This window comes from Rana temporaria, chromosome 6 (genome assembly GCF_905171775.1).
Source record: "Rana temporaria chromosome 6, aRanTem1.1, whole genome shotgun sequence".
Classification (NCBI taxonomy): domain Eukaryota; kingdom Metazoa; phylum Chordata; class Amphibia; order Anura; family Ranidae; genus Rana; species Rana temporaria.
In genome coordinates this window covers 24,995,554-25,015,359 of record NC_053494.1, presented here as the reverse complement: position 1 = coordinate 25,015,359, position 19,806 = coordinate 24,995,554, and the positions used below count along the sequence as shown (strand labels likewise).

The 19,806-nt window shown below is 45.4% G+C and overlaps 1 protein-coding gene across 1 annotated transcript; it reads right to left on the bottom strand.

Moving 5' to 3' along the window:
* Positions 1-12,041: 12,041 nt before the first annotated feature.
* Positions 12,042-17,632, bottom strand: GFER (growth factor, augmenter of liver regeneration). Its single transcript, XM_040355590.1, has 3 exons — positions 17,403-17,632; positions 14,203-14,408; positions 12,042-12,334 (listed from the first exon to the last, which is right to left on the bottom strand). Exons 1-3 carry the CDS (start codon positions 17,577-17,579, stop codon positions 12,172-12,174), a joined length of 546 nt encoding a protein of 181 aa, XP_040211524.1. The 5' UTR covers positions 17,580-17,632; the 3' UTR covers positions 12,042-12,171.
* Positions 17,633-19,806: the final 2,174 nt, after the last annotated feature.

Here is a 19,806-nt window from a genome sequence, read left to right as displayed (position 1 = left end):
AACCAGCAGTGATTGGACAAGGGTTTAAATGTAATGGGGTTGATTTACCAAGGGCACATAGGCTGAAGCTTTGCAATGTGACATTTCTCTACTTTCACTAAGCTCTGGGACAAAGTACATTTTCCCTTGCAATGTAAACAGCCTAATTGCTTTAGTAACCCAACCCTTTTTGATAATTGCTGCTTATGAGAGATTGGTGGCTTCATAAATATAATTTTTTTTATTATGCAGGATTTATATAGTGCCAATAGTTTGTGCAACATTTTTAAAAATGAAGGGACAGTAAAGTTACAATACAATTTAATAGAAGAGAGATCAGAGAATTTTCATTAGCAACAGGGCTCAAGTCCTGCGGGAACGCATGGGAACGGAGTACCTGCACTTTTTTCACAGCAGGAACTCAGTTCCCTTTGCAGGACTAGAGCAGCCGAGCCGCCCAAGCCAATCCTTCACTAAGCGGCGATGCCCAGCTCGACTCACTGTCAGGGGCAGGCGAACCTTAGTAATCCTTTATGTTACTGGCCGCTTCCTGTATATGGATTCATCGGGTAGTGTGCGGGTATTCCGTCACTTCCTCGATGCCGCAATGTCTCCTGGGAGCTTTTGTCATTGTTCACAGGAGACATTGCGGAGGTCTTTCGCGAGTTATTGCAGGATTTAGAAAGAAGCAAGTTGCGGCAGACCTCCGCAATGTTTCCTGGGAACAATGACAAAAGCTCCCAGGAGACATTGCGGCATCGAGGAAGTGACGGAATACCCGCACACTACCTGATGAATCCATATAGAGGAAGCGGCCAGTAACATAAAGGATTACTAAGGTACAGTGGATCGAAAAAAAAAACAAAAAAAACATGCGGTTTAGTAATTATGCATATGAGCGTATCTTTTTCTTTTTTTTGTGGGGGAGTGCATCTTGGGTGGGAGTTCCCACACTTTTTTCCCCAGGACTTGACCCCTGATTAGCAAGTACTTTTTCGTATTATACATTGCACAACACCTCACATTCTTGCTAACAGAGGCAAGATTAAGCCACACATCTTAGTAGGAAATTTTATCATAAATTATAATTGTGGTTGGAAAAGTTTCTGAAAAAAAAAAGAAGTAGTGAAATTTTTAGTGAAGACAAGTCCAAATGTGTTCATCAAGCCAGATGTGATCCTTTCCATCTTTTGCCGATCTTAGTTGGCTTACAGAAACATTTGTGGGCAAATAAAGAATGAAAAATCAGCTCCAGAGTACAAACACAGAGGTGGTCTCCAAGAACCCTGCCACTACGCCATTACCGCTCACTGATTGGTTGTTAGAGGTTATAGAACATCATTACCGCTGATTGGTTGCTACAGGTTACCGTACATCGTAGGTGAAAACTGGTCTCAAGCGGTTACTGCAAATCATTCTTGCTCACTGATTGGTTGCTAGAGATTACAGCAGATCATCAATGTTCACAGATTGGTTGCTAGAGGTTACTGCTCATCATTATCTCTGCATCAAATTGTGGGCCAAACTGCACTAACATTGAGGCATTGTTACATACTTGGAGTTCAGGAGTGAACTATATACAGAAGAGTGTACTATGTATAGAGTGCAGGGTTGAGGGGTGCGCTACATGCGTAGTTGAGGGTTACGCTATATGCAGGTTTGAGCGGTGCAATATGTGCAGAGTGCAGGGTTGAGGGGAGCGCAACATACAGAGTGCAGGGTTGAGCAGTGTGCTACATAAAGATTCCTGTTACATACCAGGAGTTCAGGAGTGAACTATATACAGAAGAGTGTGCTACGTGCAGAGTGCACTACCTGCAGAGTTGCACTATATGAAGGGTTGAGGGGTGCACTATGTGCAGAGTTGAGGATTGCGCTATGTACGGAGTGCAGGGTTGAGGAGTGCGCTATGTACCGGGTTGAGGGGTGCGCTACACACAGAGTGCAGGGATCTGGGGGCCCCCTGATTAAAGGGGGCTCCCGGATTCCGATAAGCTCCCCGCCCGCAGACCCCAACAACCAACGGCCAGGGTTGTCGAGAAGAGGCCCTGTTCTCATCAACATGGGGACAGGGTGCTTTGGGGGGGGGGGGGTCGCAGGGTGCCCCTTGCCCCAAAGCATCTACCCCCCCCTCCATGTTGAGGGCATGCGGCCTGGTACGGTTAAGGAGGGGGGGCGCTCGCTCGTCCCCACTCCCTTTCCTGACCGGCCGGGCTGCGTGCTCAGATAAGGGTCTGGTATGGATTTTGGGGGGGCCCCACGCCGTTTTTTCGGCGTACAAGGGTTCCCCTTAAAATCCATAGCAGACCCAAGGGCCAGGTATGCTCTTGGAGGGGGAACCCATGCAGCGTTTTTATTTGAAATTTGGCGTGGAGTTCCCCTTCAAGATTCATACCAGACACAGTGCTTGGTATTGGCAGGGATCCAAGTCGGATCCCCGTTCAATATCGTGCTGCGGCTAAACGCAACCGCAGCTAATCGCACTGTACAAATGCGGCTGATCGCTGTGCCTGGAGTCTTGAAATTCATCAGAAAATAAACATGCTTTTAACTGCGGCAGAACAGCCGTCCGTGTGAAAGGGGCCTTACAGCGTAAATGATCGTTAAACCTGCACTCAGGAGAAGTATGGAGGATGCAGTTACTGGCCTCATCTTATGAAAATGCCCCCTTGCCTGGCTGCCATGCTGATGGCTTCAATGTTGATACGGGTTTCAGCAGTAAATGTGCCAGGCACGGTATTAAAACATGAATGGAGCAAGGAATCGCTGAACCCAGTTGGCATCTGGGACTCAAGTGGTTAATAAAGCAAATGTGATAATGGCATGTGATAATAGAGTTCGGTATCGCACTTATAAATTGTGAGATCACATTTCACAGCTGGATGAATCAGGCCCATGGCAAGTTAAAGGTCATGCTGCTGCCGCTGCGTCACTGGAAACATTTAACCCTTACATGGTAGTCCAAAACGCACTGGTCCGGTAACCAGATGGTTCCAAATACTGGAGCCTTGGTCATGTGACCATATCTCAATGGGTTCAAGCAAAGTTAGCCATCCAGGGGCTCTTTTTGAGGTCTGTTCTCTTTTAGGAGCGAACATGTGACCAATGCCTTGGAATTTGATCACATGAATGGTGCTAGTGGTGAGAAGTGATTACGGCTCGCCAATGAGAGAAGAATGTATATTATAAACAGGCACCCTCCTTTTGCACACAAGTTTTCTGGCTGGTCCTATCACATCACAGCCCCTTCTTTCTCTCTGTTGGCAGTGGGGGGGGGCTTCCTACTGGTGTGTTGAATGGCCCCTGCAGCACACTCATACTCCGAGTCCATTCTCCATGATGACACCTCCCCAGGACTGTGACAGCATTGGCTTAGAGAGTTATACTCTATGACACTGGCCATTTATCAACCCAGGTGACATCTAGTGGCAAAAAGAATTTACTACAGGTCCAGATTAAAAGGGGAATAACTACAAAAGCTCTTTTTTTTTTTAACCACTTAAAAGTGGAGGTTCACCCGGAAATAACATTTTTTACTCTTAGATTCATGCTCATTTTGTCTAGGGGAATCGGCTAGTTGTTTTAAAAATCAAAGCTGTACTTACCGTTGTAGAGAGCGATCTTCTCCCCCGCTTCCGGGTATGGGCTGCGGGACTGGGCGTTCCTATTTGATTGACAGGCTTCCGACGGTCGCATCTATCGTGTCACGATTTTCCGAAAGTAGCCGAACGTCGGTGCGCAGGTGCAGTATACAGCCGCACCGACGTTCGGCTTCTTTCGGCTACTCGTGACGCGATGGATGCGACCGTCGGAAGCCTGTCAATCAAAATAGGAACGCCCAGTCCCGAAGACCATACCCGGAAGCGGCGGAGAAGATCGCTCTCTACAACGGTAGGTACTGCTCCGATTTTAAAACAAGTAGCCGATTCCCCTAGACAAAATGAGCATCAATCTAAGGGTAAAAAAAATTTTATGGGTGAACTCCCGCTTTAAGCCCCGGACCATTTGGTTGGTTAAACGCCGGGCCACTTTACGATTCGGCACTGCGTCGCTTTAACTAACAATTGCGCGGTCGTGCGAAGTGGCTCCCAAACAAAATTGACGTCCTCCCCCCCCCCCCCCCCCACAAATAGAGATTTCTTTTGGTGGTATTTGATCATCTCTGCGTTTATTTTTTGCGCTATAAACAAAAATAGAGCGACAATTTTGAAAAAAAAAATCAATATTTTTTACTTTTTGCTATAATAAATATCCCCCAAAAATATATAAAAAATATATATTTTTTCCTCAGTTTAGGCCGATACGTATTCTTCTACCTATTTTTCGTAAAAAATAAAAAATAAATCACAATAAGCGTTTATTGTAGGGCTTTGCAAATTAACTTTTAATTAAATTGATTAATCTTTAATCTTTTTGATCGATTAAAATTCTTTTGATTGGTACTCACCTCTCCGGTGACTTCTGGGCCTTCAGTCGAAGATCTAGCAACATCACGGACACCGGTGGGGCTTGCCGTGTCCATCTGAAGGGCTCCTTTGCTGTGCCTTCATATCTGCATGTGGGCGGGACCTTACTATCTGCCACACCCAAGGGCTGTTACACTTCCCTCCATCAACCTGGGATTCTACAACCATCCACTGGGAGTTGTGATAGTTCCCTTCATGGGACATCTACATGCCGACAGACTGATGTTAACCCCTCCTCATCTGGATTCAGCAGTGGTATCGTTGTACACATTTTTATACCAGTATCATACTTAGCTACATGTTTTTATGACTGCTTTTGGTACCGTTTGGTATTACTCGCACCATTTTTACAGTTTATGTAGCTACATCAATTTCATCTCCAGTGCAATATTTATTTGGTTACCTACTTGAAGGCTATAATAGTTTTAATGCTATTCCCATCGTGCGCTGCGCCTTTGTGTGTTTTTTGTATCCTGCTATCCAATTTTCCAGTGGTTGGTAGCTGCACTGGGAATCAGCCTGCAAGGAGATCAGCTAAAAGTAGTTGGATCTGTATGTGCGTTATAATTAAATCGAAATTAGTCGATTAATCGATTAAAGAAAATTTTTGATCAGTAACAGCCCTAGTTTATTGGTTTGCGCAAAAGTTATACCGTCTACAAAATAGGGGATAGTTTTATGGCATTTTTATTAATAATTTTATTTTTATTTTTTTACTAGTAATGGCGGCGATCAGCGATTTTTATTGTGACTGCAACATTATAGCAGTCACATCGGACACTTGACACCATTTTGTCACCATTTTCATAGCGATCAGTGCTATAAAAATGCACCGACTACTGTAAAAATTACACTGGCAGTGAAGGGGGTTAACCTGTAGGGGGTGGTGAAGGGGTTAAGTGTGACCTAGGGAGTGCTTGTAACTGTTAGGGGGTGTGGGGATACTGCAGCCATGCATAATAATGGCTTTCACAATTCAGGCAATACACATGGACCTTTAAAATGACATGTTTTTCAAGGAGGACCCGTTACCACCAACAGGCGGCAAAAATGCATGTGTGCTCCTTTGTAGGTGCATTCTTGTTGTTACTCAAGTCAGTCAAATCAGATCCTTGCAGGACCCAGTAAATGTGAAAAAGCATGGCAATGCGTGTTACTGCATGGATTAGAATGAGAACATGTCCTATGTGTAGCCAACACAGCTCAGCCCTGGACCAACCGGATATACGTTGTGATACATGTTCATGTTGTGGTGAACCGATAATAAAAACGACAGATAAATATTTTTCTATTAGACAAAAAAATAATAATTTCATCATCATTTCATATTTTATTTGTATCAAAACCTATACAATATAGAAGTTGATCTGATAACCATCAAATATTTCAATTCTGATCACAATACAACAATCACAGAATGTTCAATAAATAAATCACCATCATATAAATTATAACAATGTTTAAAGCAGAGCTAATCTGGCTCACACGTTAGAATGAGCCTGTACAATCTCTAAGATTCACCAACAATTACATACAATGGCTTATCCAATCAGATCATTCAATAGATCAGGTACAGTGCCTTGAAAAAGTATTCATACCCCTTGAAATTTTCAACATTTTGTCATGTTACAACCAAAAACGTAAATGTATTTTATGATAAGAAAATAATTTTACTGTTAGGGGTCCCCACAACTTGGGAAATGTTATCAAGGGGTCACGGCACTAAACAGGTTGAGAACCACTGCACTAGAGGGACTGTGCAATCTACAAATCTCCATATTTAACCACTAGCCGACCAGCCACCGTCATTATATGGCGGCAGGTCGGCTCTCCTGGGCGAGAGCCCGTAGCTATACGTCCGCTCTTCGAGAGGCCACTAGGGGGCGCGTGCGCGCCGCCGGAGGCGCTTGCGCCCCCCGCTCGCCCCCGACTCCCGTGCGTGTGCCCGGCGGGCGGGATCGCCGCCGGGCACCCGCGATTGCTCGTTACAGAGCGGGGACCGGGAGCTGTGTGTGTAAACACACAGCTCCCGGTCCTGTCAGGGAGAGAAATGCTGATCTTCTGTTCATACAATGTATGAACAGAGGATCAGTGTTTCCCCTAGTGAGGCCACCCCCCCCCCTACAGTAAGAACACACCCAGGGAACATACTTAACCCCTTCCCCGCCCCCTAGTGTTAACCCCCTCACTGCCAGTGGCATTTTTATAGTAATCCAATTCATTTTTATAGCACTGATCGCTATAAAAATGCCAATGGTCCCAAAAGTGTCCGAAGTGTCCGCCATAATGTCGCAGTAACGAAAAAAAAACGCTGGTCGCCGCCATTACTAGTAAAAAAAATATATTAATAAAAATGCCATAAAAATACCCCCTATTTTGTAAACGCTGTAACTTTTGCGCAAACCAATCAATAAACGCTTATTGCGGTTTTTTTTTAACGAAAAATATGTAGAAGAATACGTATCGGCCTAAACTAAGGAAAAAAAATGTTTTTTTATATATTTTTGGGGGATATTTATTACAGCAAAAAGTAAAAAATATTATTTTTTTTCAAAATTGTGGCTCTATTTTTGTTTATAGCGCAAAAAATAAAAACCGCAGAGGTGATCAAATACCACCAAAAGAAAGCTCTATTTGTGGGAAAAAAAGGACGCCAATTTTGTTTGGGAGCCACGTCGCACGACCGCGCAATTGTCTGTTAAAGCGACGCAATATGGTCCGGGGGTTAAGTAGTTAATACATTTAGCCCTCGTTTACACCGGTGCGATTTGTCATGTGATTTGACAGTTCCAAGTCACATGACAAGTTGCTCCACATTTTCAGCAATGGAACCGGTCAAATAGCGGTGACTCGTATCGCAGCGATTTTGAAAAAGGATCATGCACTACTTTTTGCCGATTTCATTGCGACTTGCATAGACTTCTGTTGTATGCATTTCTCAATGAAATCAGCAGTGCAAATCACACCGAAGTGCGGGCTTCGATATCGCACGGAAGTAGCGCCATTTCAAAGCCGCACTGGTGTGAGTGGGGGTTAAAGAATGAAAGGGCACACATGGGAACAGGCAAATCAAGGGCCAGATCCACAGAAGAATTACGCCGGCGTATCTATTGATACGCCACGCAATTTCAAAGTTCCCGCGTCGTATCTTTGTTTTGTATCTACAAAACAAGATACGACTGCATCTGGGATCGATCCGACAGGCGTACGTCTTAGTACGCCGTCAGATCTTAGATGCATTTTCCCGCTGGCCGCTAGGTGGCGCTTCCGTCGAATTCCGCGTCGAGTATGCAAATTAGCTAGATACGGCGATCCACGAACGTACGTCCGGCGCATTTTTTTAATGTCGTTTGTGTTCGGCTTTTTCCGGCTTATAGTTACCCCTGCTATATGAGGCGTATCCTATGTTAAGTATGGCCGTCGTTCCCGCGTCGAATTTTTCATTTTTTACGTCGTTTGCGAATAGGGATTTGCGTAGAATGACGTCACCGTCGTAAGCATTGACTTGTTGGTTTCATTTCGAGCATGCGCCCTGGGATACCCTTACGGACGGCGCATGCGCCGTTAAAAAAAAACGTCATTTACGTCGGGTCACGACGTATTTACATAAAACACGCCCCCATCACATCGATTTGAATTGCGCGCCCTTACGCCGCCAAAATTACACTACGCCGCGGTAACTTACGGCGCAACTTCTTTGAGGATAAGGAAAATACGCTGTAAGTTACGGCGGCGTAGTGTATCAGAGATATGCTAAGGCGGCCGCAACAATGCGCCGCACTACGAGGATCTGGCCCCAAGTGTCCATTTTAGGTTTGATGCCTTGTCAGTGTTTTATTGCGGTCTGTATAAAGCAAACAATCAGCTTCTATTTCAGGAAGCCAGTGCAGATAAGAACAGCAACACAGACAATTCCTTTTTACAAACGTGTTTATAAAATGATGGCCGCCATCTCTGCCCTGGAGGAATCTCAAATTATCCAAGAATCACAGGAGCATATTTAAAAAAGCAAAGCGCAAAGGCACAGCACAAATTCATTTGCCAATCCCACCAAAAGAAGAGAAAATATAAAATCCTGGAACCAATAACATTAACAATAAGTACACACCATCTTAAAGCTGTAAATTATATTTACCGCCGCAGCACTTGAAGTTTATGGCTTGAGGGTATGGAATGGGGGCCGATTTCCACTATAAGAGCCGACACCAGCACGTTGCGTCCATTGTGCTGATGTAGTTTTCCTAAATTTAGGCATTCTACTGTTGTAACCCCTCACCAAAAAAAAAAATTTACACACACACACACACACTTTTCCTTTAAAACAGGTTAAGCAGCATAGCACTTGTGTGGTCCAATCTGTCCCTTTCTATGCTGTTGAAAACCTGGTTGATCCTGCCTTTTCCCGTGTCCCCCCTATGTAAACTGACCATGGTAATCTTGGTTGTTGGTCCATGATTCTGTGGTCAGTTTACAAGCCTCCATCAACCCACTGCTCTCCTCTTTCCCCCTCCCTCCCTGCCTGTCAGCTCCTTGTGTGTGAGCGATCTCTTTACTGCCCCTCCCCTTTTGCTGCTATTAGTAGCTGGCAGTAAAGTTAGAGAAGGATAACTGCCAGCCCTTCTGTTATTTCAAGCTATACTACACAGTATAAATGTTTAAAATGATGCCGCTAAATACCGTATTTATCGGCGTATATCGCGCACTTTTTTTGAAAATCAGGGCAAAATCGTGGGTTCGCGATATACGCCGATACCCGAGCCGTGTTTGAATGCCTGCGCCGCAATATACCGAGCGCAGTACACTCGGGTACATTCGGCCAGTCTCGGCTTCACTCGTAGTCACGCTCTGTGATGTTTATGCGTGAGAAGCCGAGCCTGGCCGAATATACCCGAGTGTACTGCGCTCGGTATACGTCGGCGGAGGCTTCAAACTGAGCGCGAGAAGCGGAGATTCGACATGAAGACAGCGCGGGAGAAGCAGGGAAGACACCACCGAGGCCGCAGACGGACGCCGGACCGGACTAGGCCGCCGATGGACACCAGGCAAGACACCAAAACTGTAAGTAGTAAAATGTAATAAAACATTTTTTACAATTAAAAATGGGTTAAAATTAGGGGTGCGCGCTATACGCCGGAGCGCGCAATACCCCGATAAATACGGTACCTTCTTTCAGATCTTTTCTGGTTGGTCACTTGACCTCCCACCGCTCTCCTCCCCCCGATCTAAGGGCTGCAGCCAGAGGGGCTAAGCAGACAGCACAGCGGTCATGTGACCTCCCAGGTGACATCAGCCCCTCCTGCTGTAACCCTTAGATTGGTAAAGTACAACGACCAGAGGTCACATGACTGAACAGAAACAATCTGAATTAAGGTGTTTAGTGGCATAATTTGATATAAAAATGTACACTGTGTAGTATAGCTTGGTAGAACAGAGAGGCTGACAGTATTCCTACTCTGAATTTATAACCACTTTAAAGTGATTCAGATTCTGCACTAATTATCATATTCTGAACAATCTCTCATTCATATTTGTAGCTACAGGCATTGTTAGAATAATTGTCTTCAAAGTTCACAAAAGAGGCACTGAAATGTTCCTATTTTTATTGAAGCAGAATCTTGGCAGCCTGAAAAAAATAATAATAATAAAAACTTTGGAATCTTCTTGTGATCTTTAAGAATGAACTGCGTCACATTACATGCATCTAGAGAAGTCAGTTTGCTGAATTTGAAGCTTTTTTTTTTTACTGCTTGATAATATGTAAATAATTGAATGTCCATAGGCCGGACACAGGGGCACTTTAAATTTAGGCATTTGAAGTGCACATGAACATTAAAAGTCAACAAAAAAGTGCCGTGGGACCTACGTTCAAGTATATGTGAACCCTCACCTTGTAAACAACTCATTTAGCTTAAAATAGAAATGAAAGGCAAAACATGTATACATACAAACATATTTTTTAAGTGATCACATGATCTCGGTTCTCAGCTGCATAAGGGGCTTAGAGAGGTATGGGTGGAGAAACAGCCGTACACTGCTTTTACCAGTGAATAGCTGTGTAGAGGGGACATGTCAGCAGAAGTCTGGCCATGGAAGGCCATGCTGCTCTCCCAGTACAGCCACAAAACTGACCATGATGGGATGGATGTGCGCTTATGCAGAACGTGATCAGTTCGCAATGGGAAAGCAGATGGACTGGCATGAAGGTGAAGAAACACCCTGCATTCTCCGCCCCCCCCCTTTACTTATCTGAGCCCCGAACTTCCATGGGCTCTTTCCTGCGTCGCTTTCCAAATGGATTGTCGGCTCTTCATTGGTTAGATTGATAGCAGCGCAGCCATTGGCTCCCGCTGCTGTCAATCAAATCAATGACGCGGCGTGCCGAGTCATACACTTGGCGGCTTATGGCGTTGAGTGTATCACACGGGAGCGCGCCCAGAAGGTAACCCCCTCGGGGGAGAGCTTCCCAGAGGGGGTTAGCTCTTATGAGGGAGGAGCCGAGACAGCCGTCGTGGACCCCAGAAGAGGAGGATCGGGGCCACTGTGCAAAACGAACTGAACAGTGGAGGCAAGTATGACATGTTTGTTAAAAAAATAAAAAACTGAACCCATACAACCCCTTTAAGACAATACTGTGTCTACCTTAAAAAAAAAAAAAAAAAAAAAAACAATCATGCCTCATTGGGTTTACTCACGCTTCTTATGCCGCGTACACACGATAATTTTTCGGGTTGTAAAAAAAAGAAAGGGGTTTTCAGGCTCTAGAAAAAATAATGTTTTTTTCAACTTCATCATTAAAACGGCCTTGCCTACACACAATCATTAAAAAAAATTCTCTAGTAAAGCGCGGTGATGTACGACGGCACTATAAAGGGGAAGTTCCATTCGGATGACGCCACCCTTTGGGCTGCTTTAGCCGATTCCGTGTTAGTAAAAGACGATTCGCGCTTTTCTGTCTGTTACAGCGTGATGAATGTGCTTACTCCATTACGAACGGTAGTTTTACCAGAACGAGCGCTCCCGCCTCATAACTTGCTTCTGAGCATGCGCTGGTTTTTCATGTCGTTAAAGCCCACACTTTTATAACCCGAAAAACGACATTGTTTAAAACGTCGTGAAAAAATAGAGCATGTTCGAATTTTTTGGGGAAAAATGCTCTGAAGCCCACACATGATCGTTTTAAATGACATTTTTAAAAAACGTCATTTTTTACAACCCCGAAAAATGATCGTGTGTACGCGGCATTAGAATAGACAGAACATTCTGTGTGCACCACTGTTCATATTCATGTCATAGCAAACACTGAAATTGTCACTGGACACAAATGTAAATTCTGTGCAGGCATAAAAAGAAACAAGATAGGCAATAAATACTATTTACAAAGAAGGGTATTTCTGTCAAATGATAATGCACCTAGAACGGATTGGAATAACTTCAAATTTTGGAAAACTAAAAGTCCATGTCTCAAATTTTGCAAATTCCCGCTGAATTAGCCAAAATGTGCGAAGTGGGTGGCCCTGTCCGCACTACAAACTTCAATTAAAAGAAAAGGAGCCAGGAGGAAAAGTACCTATTAAAAAAAGCATCAAACTAGTCAACTGTTGGCAAAAGCTACATTCTGCAGAAAGGTCACAACTGAAGACATAAAGCAAACATAAGTTATGGCTATGTACTGGTATCTGCGGAAAAGGTATCAACTGTTCTAAAGACCCAACTAAGAAATGTCCAATCAATCGCAGGATCCGTCCTTCCAGCCGTCCCGCCACCTCTCGTCCACCTTGGAACAGTCAAATTCCACCTTGCCCAGCTTCCTGTTGACATCATTATGAAGTATACACATCCACTGGGACAGGTTGTGTCTGCTGCTTGTGTCAGGCTGAGTGATAGTTAGCCTGGAAACGGGAAATTCACACTGGTCATTATTTTACTTGCTTAAAGCTAAACTACAAACAAACAGCTAAACACGCAGGTGAAATGCATATATGGGAGTTGGTTGACTCGACAAAAGGATTTATATTTACCGTATTTGCCGGCGTATAAGACGACCCCCTAATTTTCCAGTCAAAATGTTGGTTTTGGGATATACTCGCCGTATAAGACGACCCCCCTTCCTACTAGTCATGCCTCGCCTCACGGTGCCACCATTACATGCCAGACTGTGCCCCATTACATGCCAGACTGTGCCCCATTACATGCCAGACTCGCTGTGTCCTTACCTTATCCTAAGACATGCAGAATCGCGGCCGTACGTTTTTTCAAAAGCCACGCCTCCTACGTCTTCTGTTCCGTGATAGGCGGAACACTCAGCTTCCCAGGAGGCACTGTGTTCAGTGTTCGCCTATCACGGAGGCCCTCTCGTCCGAGAGGGCCTCCGTGATAGGCGGACACTAAACACAGGACGAGAGGGCTCTCAGTGATAGGCGAACACTGAACACAGTGGCTCCTGGGAAGCTGAGTGTTCCGCCTATCACGGAACAGAAGACGTAGGAGGCGCGGCTTTTGAAAAAACGTACGGCCGCGATTCTGCATGTCTTAGGATAAGGTAAGGGATGTTACAGTAGGTTACCAGCGTATAAGATGACCCCCGACTTTTAAGAAGATTTTAAGGGGTTAGAAAGTCGTCTTATACGCCGGAAAATACGGTATGTCCATCCAGTTCTGACATTTTTACAGCCCTGCCATGCGACACAACCCTATCTGGCAGTTGAAGAGACCTTATCTCTTCCTGCTGCATTAAAAGTGGAAAATAAAGGCAACGTTACAAGACTTATGTGGAAACATATGCAAAAGTCTCATCTGCAATAAAATAAACCTACCTACCTGCTTACAGTCTGTGATACATAAACTAAGCAGTGCATGCGCAGCCAAATTTACATCACCAGCATGGGCTCTGTGTGTCGGGATAACGACACCTGCATGCCGAGGTAACGACTCCCGCACATGTTATTAATTAGTGAATGATAGGGGATAGTAGAGCTGCATGATTTATCGTCAAGAATCGTTATCGCTATTTTTTTCCTGTAGCGATTGCACTTGTTTGTATCCTAAATATAGACATTTGCACTTAAAACTGTAAATGTTGTAACCCTTGGAAATGCTCGGCTGTGCCAGTAAATATTGGGTGTTGTGTCAGTAAATATAAATCTGGTAGGTTGGCAACTCTGGGACTGGGTAGACGAGAAACACAAATCCCTTATATGCATTTCATTTGTTGTATACAATTAAAGCGGGAGTTCACCCATAAAAAAAAAAAAAAATTACCCTTAGATTCATGCTCATTTTGTCTAGGGGAATTGGGTAGTTGCTTTAAAATCGAAGCTGTACTTACCGTTGTAAAAAGCGATCTTCTCAGCCGCTTCCGGGTATGGTCTTCGGGACTGGGCGTTCCTATTTTGATTGACAGCCTTCCGACGGTCGCATCCATTGCGTCACAAGTAGCCGAAAGAAGCCGAACGTCAGTGCGGCTCTATACTGCGCCTGCGCACCGCCGTTCGGCTACTTTCGAAAAATCGTGACGCGATGTATGCGACCGTCGGAAGACTGTCAATCAAAATAGGAACGCCCAGTCCCGCAGCCCATACCTGGAAGCGGCGGAGAAGATCGCTCTCTAAAACGGTAAGTACTGCTTTGATTTAAAAAAAACTAGCCGATTCCCCTTCACAAAATGAGCCTCAATCTAATGTTAAATAATGTTATTTCCAGGTGAACCTCCACTTTAAACTGATCCACCAAAAAAAAAAAAACATAAAAACAAACAAACCTCTCTCTTAGATCATCTGCACATTCCTCACAGGGATAGAATTTGGAAAATATGTTAATGAAGCTTTTCATTTCTTCTTGCTGCTTAGTGCTGGGACTATCTGGGTAATAGGCAGCCATTGTATGCAAGAAAGACCAGGTACTCCGGCCGAGATCCTCCCGGTCTAGCGGACACTCTGGGGGTCGTTCCTTCTCAATGTCGGCTTCCTAAAAATAAAAACATTTTTTTTAGACGTGATTTTTCATAGTTATCTAGCCAATCTTGGTCCTCCATACGGGACCAGAAGAGTGGGGGGGGGGGGGTGGTCGTCCTTATGAGGGGGGAGGAGAGTGAGGGGGAGGAGGGATGGTCCTTCATATGAGGGGAGGGGGGGATAGTCCTCCATAAGAGGCGAGGAGGGGGGATAGAATGGTCCTCCATATGAAGCAAGGAGGTGGGGTGGGGAATTTGGTCCTCCATACAGAAGGGGGAGGATGGTCCTCCATACGAGGCAAGGAGAGGGTCGGGGGGGGGGGGGGATATTCCTTCATTCGTTGGGTATCAATTTACTCGGCATAACATCTTTTATATTTTCACAAAAGTTGAGTATTGCGTTTGTGTGCACTAAAATTCATTGAAGTTTATTTTCTCCTAAAAATGTGCATGTTAACCACTTTGCTGTATAGTGTATTGGGACAACGTCACATGACATTGCCCCAGTGGCCCATGGTAGTGCGCAGCGCGGCGATCGTGGGCACGCTGTGTCCCTGGAACAGGGTGCGACCCCGATCTTGGTAACAGCTCTTTACCAATGTGATCGTCTGTTTCTCATTTACAGCCAATCTCATGTACCGTATTTATCGGCGTATACCGCGCACTTTTTTGCCCTGAAAATCAGGGCAAAATCGTGGGTGCGCGGTATACGCCGATACCCGCGCCGAGTTTTGAATACTGCGCCGACATACACCGAGCGCAGTACACTCGGGTATAGTCGGGCAGTCTCGGCACCTTCTGCGCTCACGTCCTGGACGTACAGGACGTCAGTGCAAGAGTTGCCGAGCATTGCCGACAATACACGAGTGTACTGCGCTCTGTATATGTCAGCGCAGTATTCAAACTCTGCGCGGGAAACGAGCGGGGAGGACGCCGCAGAAGGACGCCGGACCCGACGAAGAGGACACCCGAAGCCGCAGACGAACGCCGGACCCGACGAGGCCGCCAATGGACGCCGCGCAAGACACCAAAACTGTAAGTACAAAAAAAACTTTTTTTCCACAGGATTGAGGCCAACTTTAGGGGTGCGCGGTATACGCAGGAGCGCGTTCTACCGCGATAAATACGGTAAGTGCCATTTATCGGCTCTCCTCAGAACCAATCAGCAGCATCTCCTCACAGGGGAAACAATCTATGCCCAGTGCTGTCTTTCAGTGCCTGCTTATCAGTGTCCACCAGTGCAGCCTCGCCAGCACACAAAAGTGAAGGAGAAAAATTATTTACAAAATTTTAACAGAATCTAAGAAAAACTACCCCCCCCCCCCCAAAAAACTTTGACATTTTTTCGTGTTTGTTTTGCGATTATACTTACACAGTAAAACCTTGGTTTGAGAGCGTTTTGCAAGACAAGCAAAATGTTTAAATACATTTTGACTTGATATACAAGCAATGTCTTGATATAAGAGTAACATCATGTCACAACCGAGTATAAAAGAGAAAAGAGACGCCTCTAATTGTAGCAATATGGTTACATTTAAAGCGGAGGTCCACCGGAATTTTTTTTTTTTTTAAAAGCCAGCAGCTACAAATCCTGCAGCTGCTGACTTTTAATATATGGACACTTACCTGTCCAGGGTGCCCGCGATGTCGGCCGCTGAGCAATCGCTCGTCTCGCGGCTGCCCCCACTGCCATCCTCGGTGAGGGAATCAGGAAGTGAAGCCTAGCGGCTTCACATCCCGGTTCCCTACTGTGCATGTGCGAGTAACGCTGCGCGCCCTCACTGGTCTCCGCTAAGGATGAGCTCCAGCGTGTTCGCATGGTACACGTGCACAGCCCGCCAGGAAGTGTGCACGGCGCTGTGCTAATCACAACCAGGGAGTAAGGATGAGCTCCGGCGTGTTCGAAAAGAACACGTGCAGAGCCCGCCAGGAAGTCAGCACCCGCGCTGCGCTAATCACAGCCAGGCAGACATTTTCCGATCTATGCAGCCGAACATCGGACAATGTCTGCCTGGCTGTGATTAGCGCAGCGCGGGTGCCGACTTCCTGGCGGGCTCTGCATGTGTTCTATGCGAACACGCCGGAGCTCATCCTTACCAGGGAGACATTTCCCGATGCTCGGCTGCAGAGATCGGGAAATGTCTCCCTGGCTGTGATTAGCGCAGCGCCGTGCAGACTTCCTGGCGGGCTCTGCTCGTGTACTATGCGAACACGCTGGAGCTCATCCTTAGTCCCCGCTCTCTCCTGGGACCAGTGTGTTTCCCAGGAGACTGCGCAGGGGGTACGTGGCGTGACTCCCACGGGAGTCTATGCCCGGAAGTGGGTGCAAATACCTGTCTTAGACAGGTATCTGTACCCCCCCTCCCCCAGAAAGGTGCCAAATGTGACACCAGAGGGGAGGGTGGGGTGGGGGTAGTTCCAAAAAGCGGAAGTTCCATTTTTTGGACACACCCCTTAAAGGAGAATTAAACAAAAGAAAAGCAAGATTGGTTAAACCCACAAGTGTCCCCCCCCCCCCCACTACTATTCCTTTATATTGGCTTTTGGAATTTACAAATGCAGCAATTTAGAAATCAGATGAAAGGTTTAGCACTAGAAAATACTTTTTATAAATAAATAGTGCATTTTATATACAACGCTATAGATCAGACCAAAATGAGGGACACATGAGGGGGAGAGAGGGTCATTGCTCCAAATCAGGGACAGTTGGGAGCTATGGTAAGGGATAAAAATGCCCGATATATTGAAGTGGTTAAAAATAGCGGTGCAATTATCATGCAACATACAAAACTGCAACAGCCACCATTTTATTCTCCAGGGTCTCTGCTGCCAAAGAATATACAATGTTTGGAGGTTCATTATTTTCTTATTTTGACCTGTAAGAGAGAAATAATGTCAGACTCAGGTGAGGTCCCTCCCTGTGTGGCGATGGGCGGGGAATGTCCTCTATATAAGGTGGGGGTGGGGGGGGGTTCTGTAGATGTCGTCCCTGTCCTCCTCCTCCTCACCTGGGGGGTGGTGCTCTGCTTCCTCTGATTCTTCATCCAGCTCCGGAAGTCCACACACGCCCGGCACGGCTTCTTCCCTTCCGTGCCCTGTCCGTTCTCCTCCGCCTTTCCTCCGAGCACAGGCATCGGGAAACCAGCCATGGGACCGGCACGCTGTCTGTCACCGGGCGCCGCCATGTTGGTTGTCGCAATGCATGCTGGGGGCGGAGCCCGGCCGCTGGGATGAAGCTCCTGTCACTGATGGGAGGAGCAGGGGATGACGTCAGCACACCTCCTTCATAATAAAAACACTGGAAGAGGAAGCCGTCCTCTCAGGCAGACATGCCATGGCAATGGGACCTCTTATAGTGCCACCTGCCTGGCTGCCATGACTAACCTGTGCGCTAGTTCTTTGGCTGCTTTGCTAATGTGTGTGCTTGTTGCAAGTCAGTACTGACACCAGCAGGTTGGTGTAACAGCCAGGCAACAAGTATTTCAGCCTCTGCATTTCTCTTGTTAATTTGGTGTTTTTAAGCTCAATTACAGGCTGCTTTTAGGGCGTTGTTTACACCTAGCGTGACAGCAACGTGCGGTTTTGCGCACTTTTTTTTTCTTTACGCGCAGAGGGCGGACCTTTCAGCTGAACGGGTTGTCCTATGTACATGCAACATACTAAAGAAGCATCTGCGGCTTTTGGGTGTGGAGCTTTGCGGTTTTTGCAACATGCTTTTTTTTGAGTCTTGTCACATTACAGCGAGAGGGAAAAAAAAAGTATTTGATGATCCCCCTGCCGATTTTGTACCTTTGCCCCACTGACAAAGAAATGATCCGTCTATGATTTTAACCACTTAAGACCCAGACCTTTAGGCAGGTAAAAGACCTGGCCAGGTTTTGCGATTCGGCACTGCGTCGCTTTAACTGACAATTGCGCGGTCGTGCGATGTGGCTCCCAAACAAAATTGGCGTCCTTTTTTCCCCACAAATAGAGATTTCTTTTGGTGGTATTTGATCACCTCTGCGGTTTTTATTTTTTTGCGCTATAAACAAAAATAGAGCGACAATTTTGAAAAAAATGCAATATTTTTTACTTTTTGCTATAATAAATATCCCCCAAAAACATACAAAAATTTTCTTTTTTCCCCTCAGTTTAGGCCGATACGTATTTTTCTACCTATTTTTGGTAAAAAAAATCGAAATAAGCGTCGATCGATTGGTTTGCGCAAAATTTATAGCGTTTACAAAATAGGGGATAGTTTTATTGCATTTTTATGAATTATTAAATTTTTTTACTACTAATGGCGGCGATCAGCGATTTTCTTCGTGACTGCGACATTATGGCGGACACTTCAGACAATTTTGACACATTTTTGGGACCATTGTAATTTTCACAGCAAAAAATGCATTGTTTACTATGAAAATGGCAATTGCAGTTTGGGAGTTAACCACAAGGTGGCGCTGAAGGAGTTAAGTGTGACCTCATCTGTGTTTCTAACTGTAGGGGGGTGTGGCTGTAGGTGTGACGTCATTGATTGTGGTTCCCTATATCAGGGAACACACGATCGATGACAGCGCCACAGTGAAGAACGGGGAAGCTGTGTTTACACACAGCTCTCCCCGTTCTTCAGCTCCTGGGACTGATCGCGGGACTCCAGCAGCGATCGGGTCCCGCAGACACGGAGCTTCGGACCGGGTCACGGGCGCGCGCAGTGACCCACGGCTGGGCACTTAAAGAGGACGTACCTGTACGTGCATGTGCCCAGCCGTGCCATTCTGCCGACGTATATGTGCAGGAGGCGGTCCTTAAGTGGTTAAAGAGGAAGTAAAGCCCCCGGCAAAAAATAAGAATAAAAATACACCCTGCAAGACAAAGGCATAATGAGCTAGTATGGAAATTGGAAAAAACTGTGCTAAAAAAATGCTAAAGATGAACAACTGCAAAACCAAGTCACAGCTATTCAATTGGGAGCTGCGATTATCATGTAAACAAAGGTACAAGAGGAAAAACGTGGAAAGAAGAATAAATCTCGCTGACCCCCTAACCATTTGGTGTAAAATAACGAAAAAATTAGCAAAATAAATCACCAATAAAAAAAAAATACCCAAATCAGGCTAGTGATAAATACAGTAAATAACACCAACTCATATCAATAATAGGTGAGTTAATTATCTTTGTTCAAATGTGAATAATCCCGTGAGGAATAGACAGGTTGTTAATAATATCAAATTGATAATGAACCAATATATACTGTATAGCTCAAACATTAATGATACAAAACTCCCTGAAAAATAACGTCCATAAATAATTAATGAACCCCAAATAATGAACACCAGTGCTCAGTGCAAAAAGTCCATATGTTGGTAAATATCGTGTCCAAACAAACGTGTTGAATCCTCCACCAATCAGCAGAAATTACTTCTTACCAGC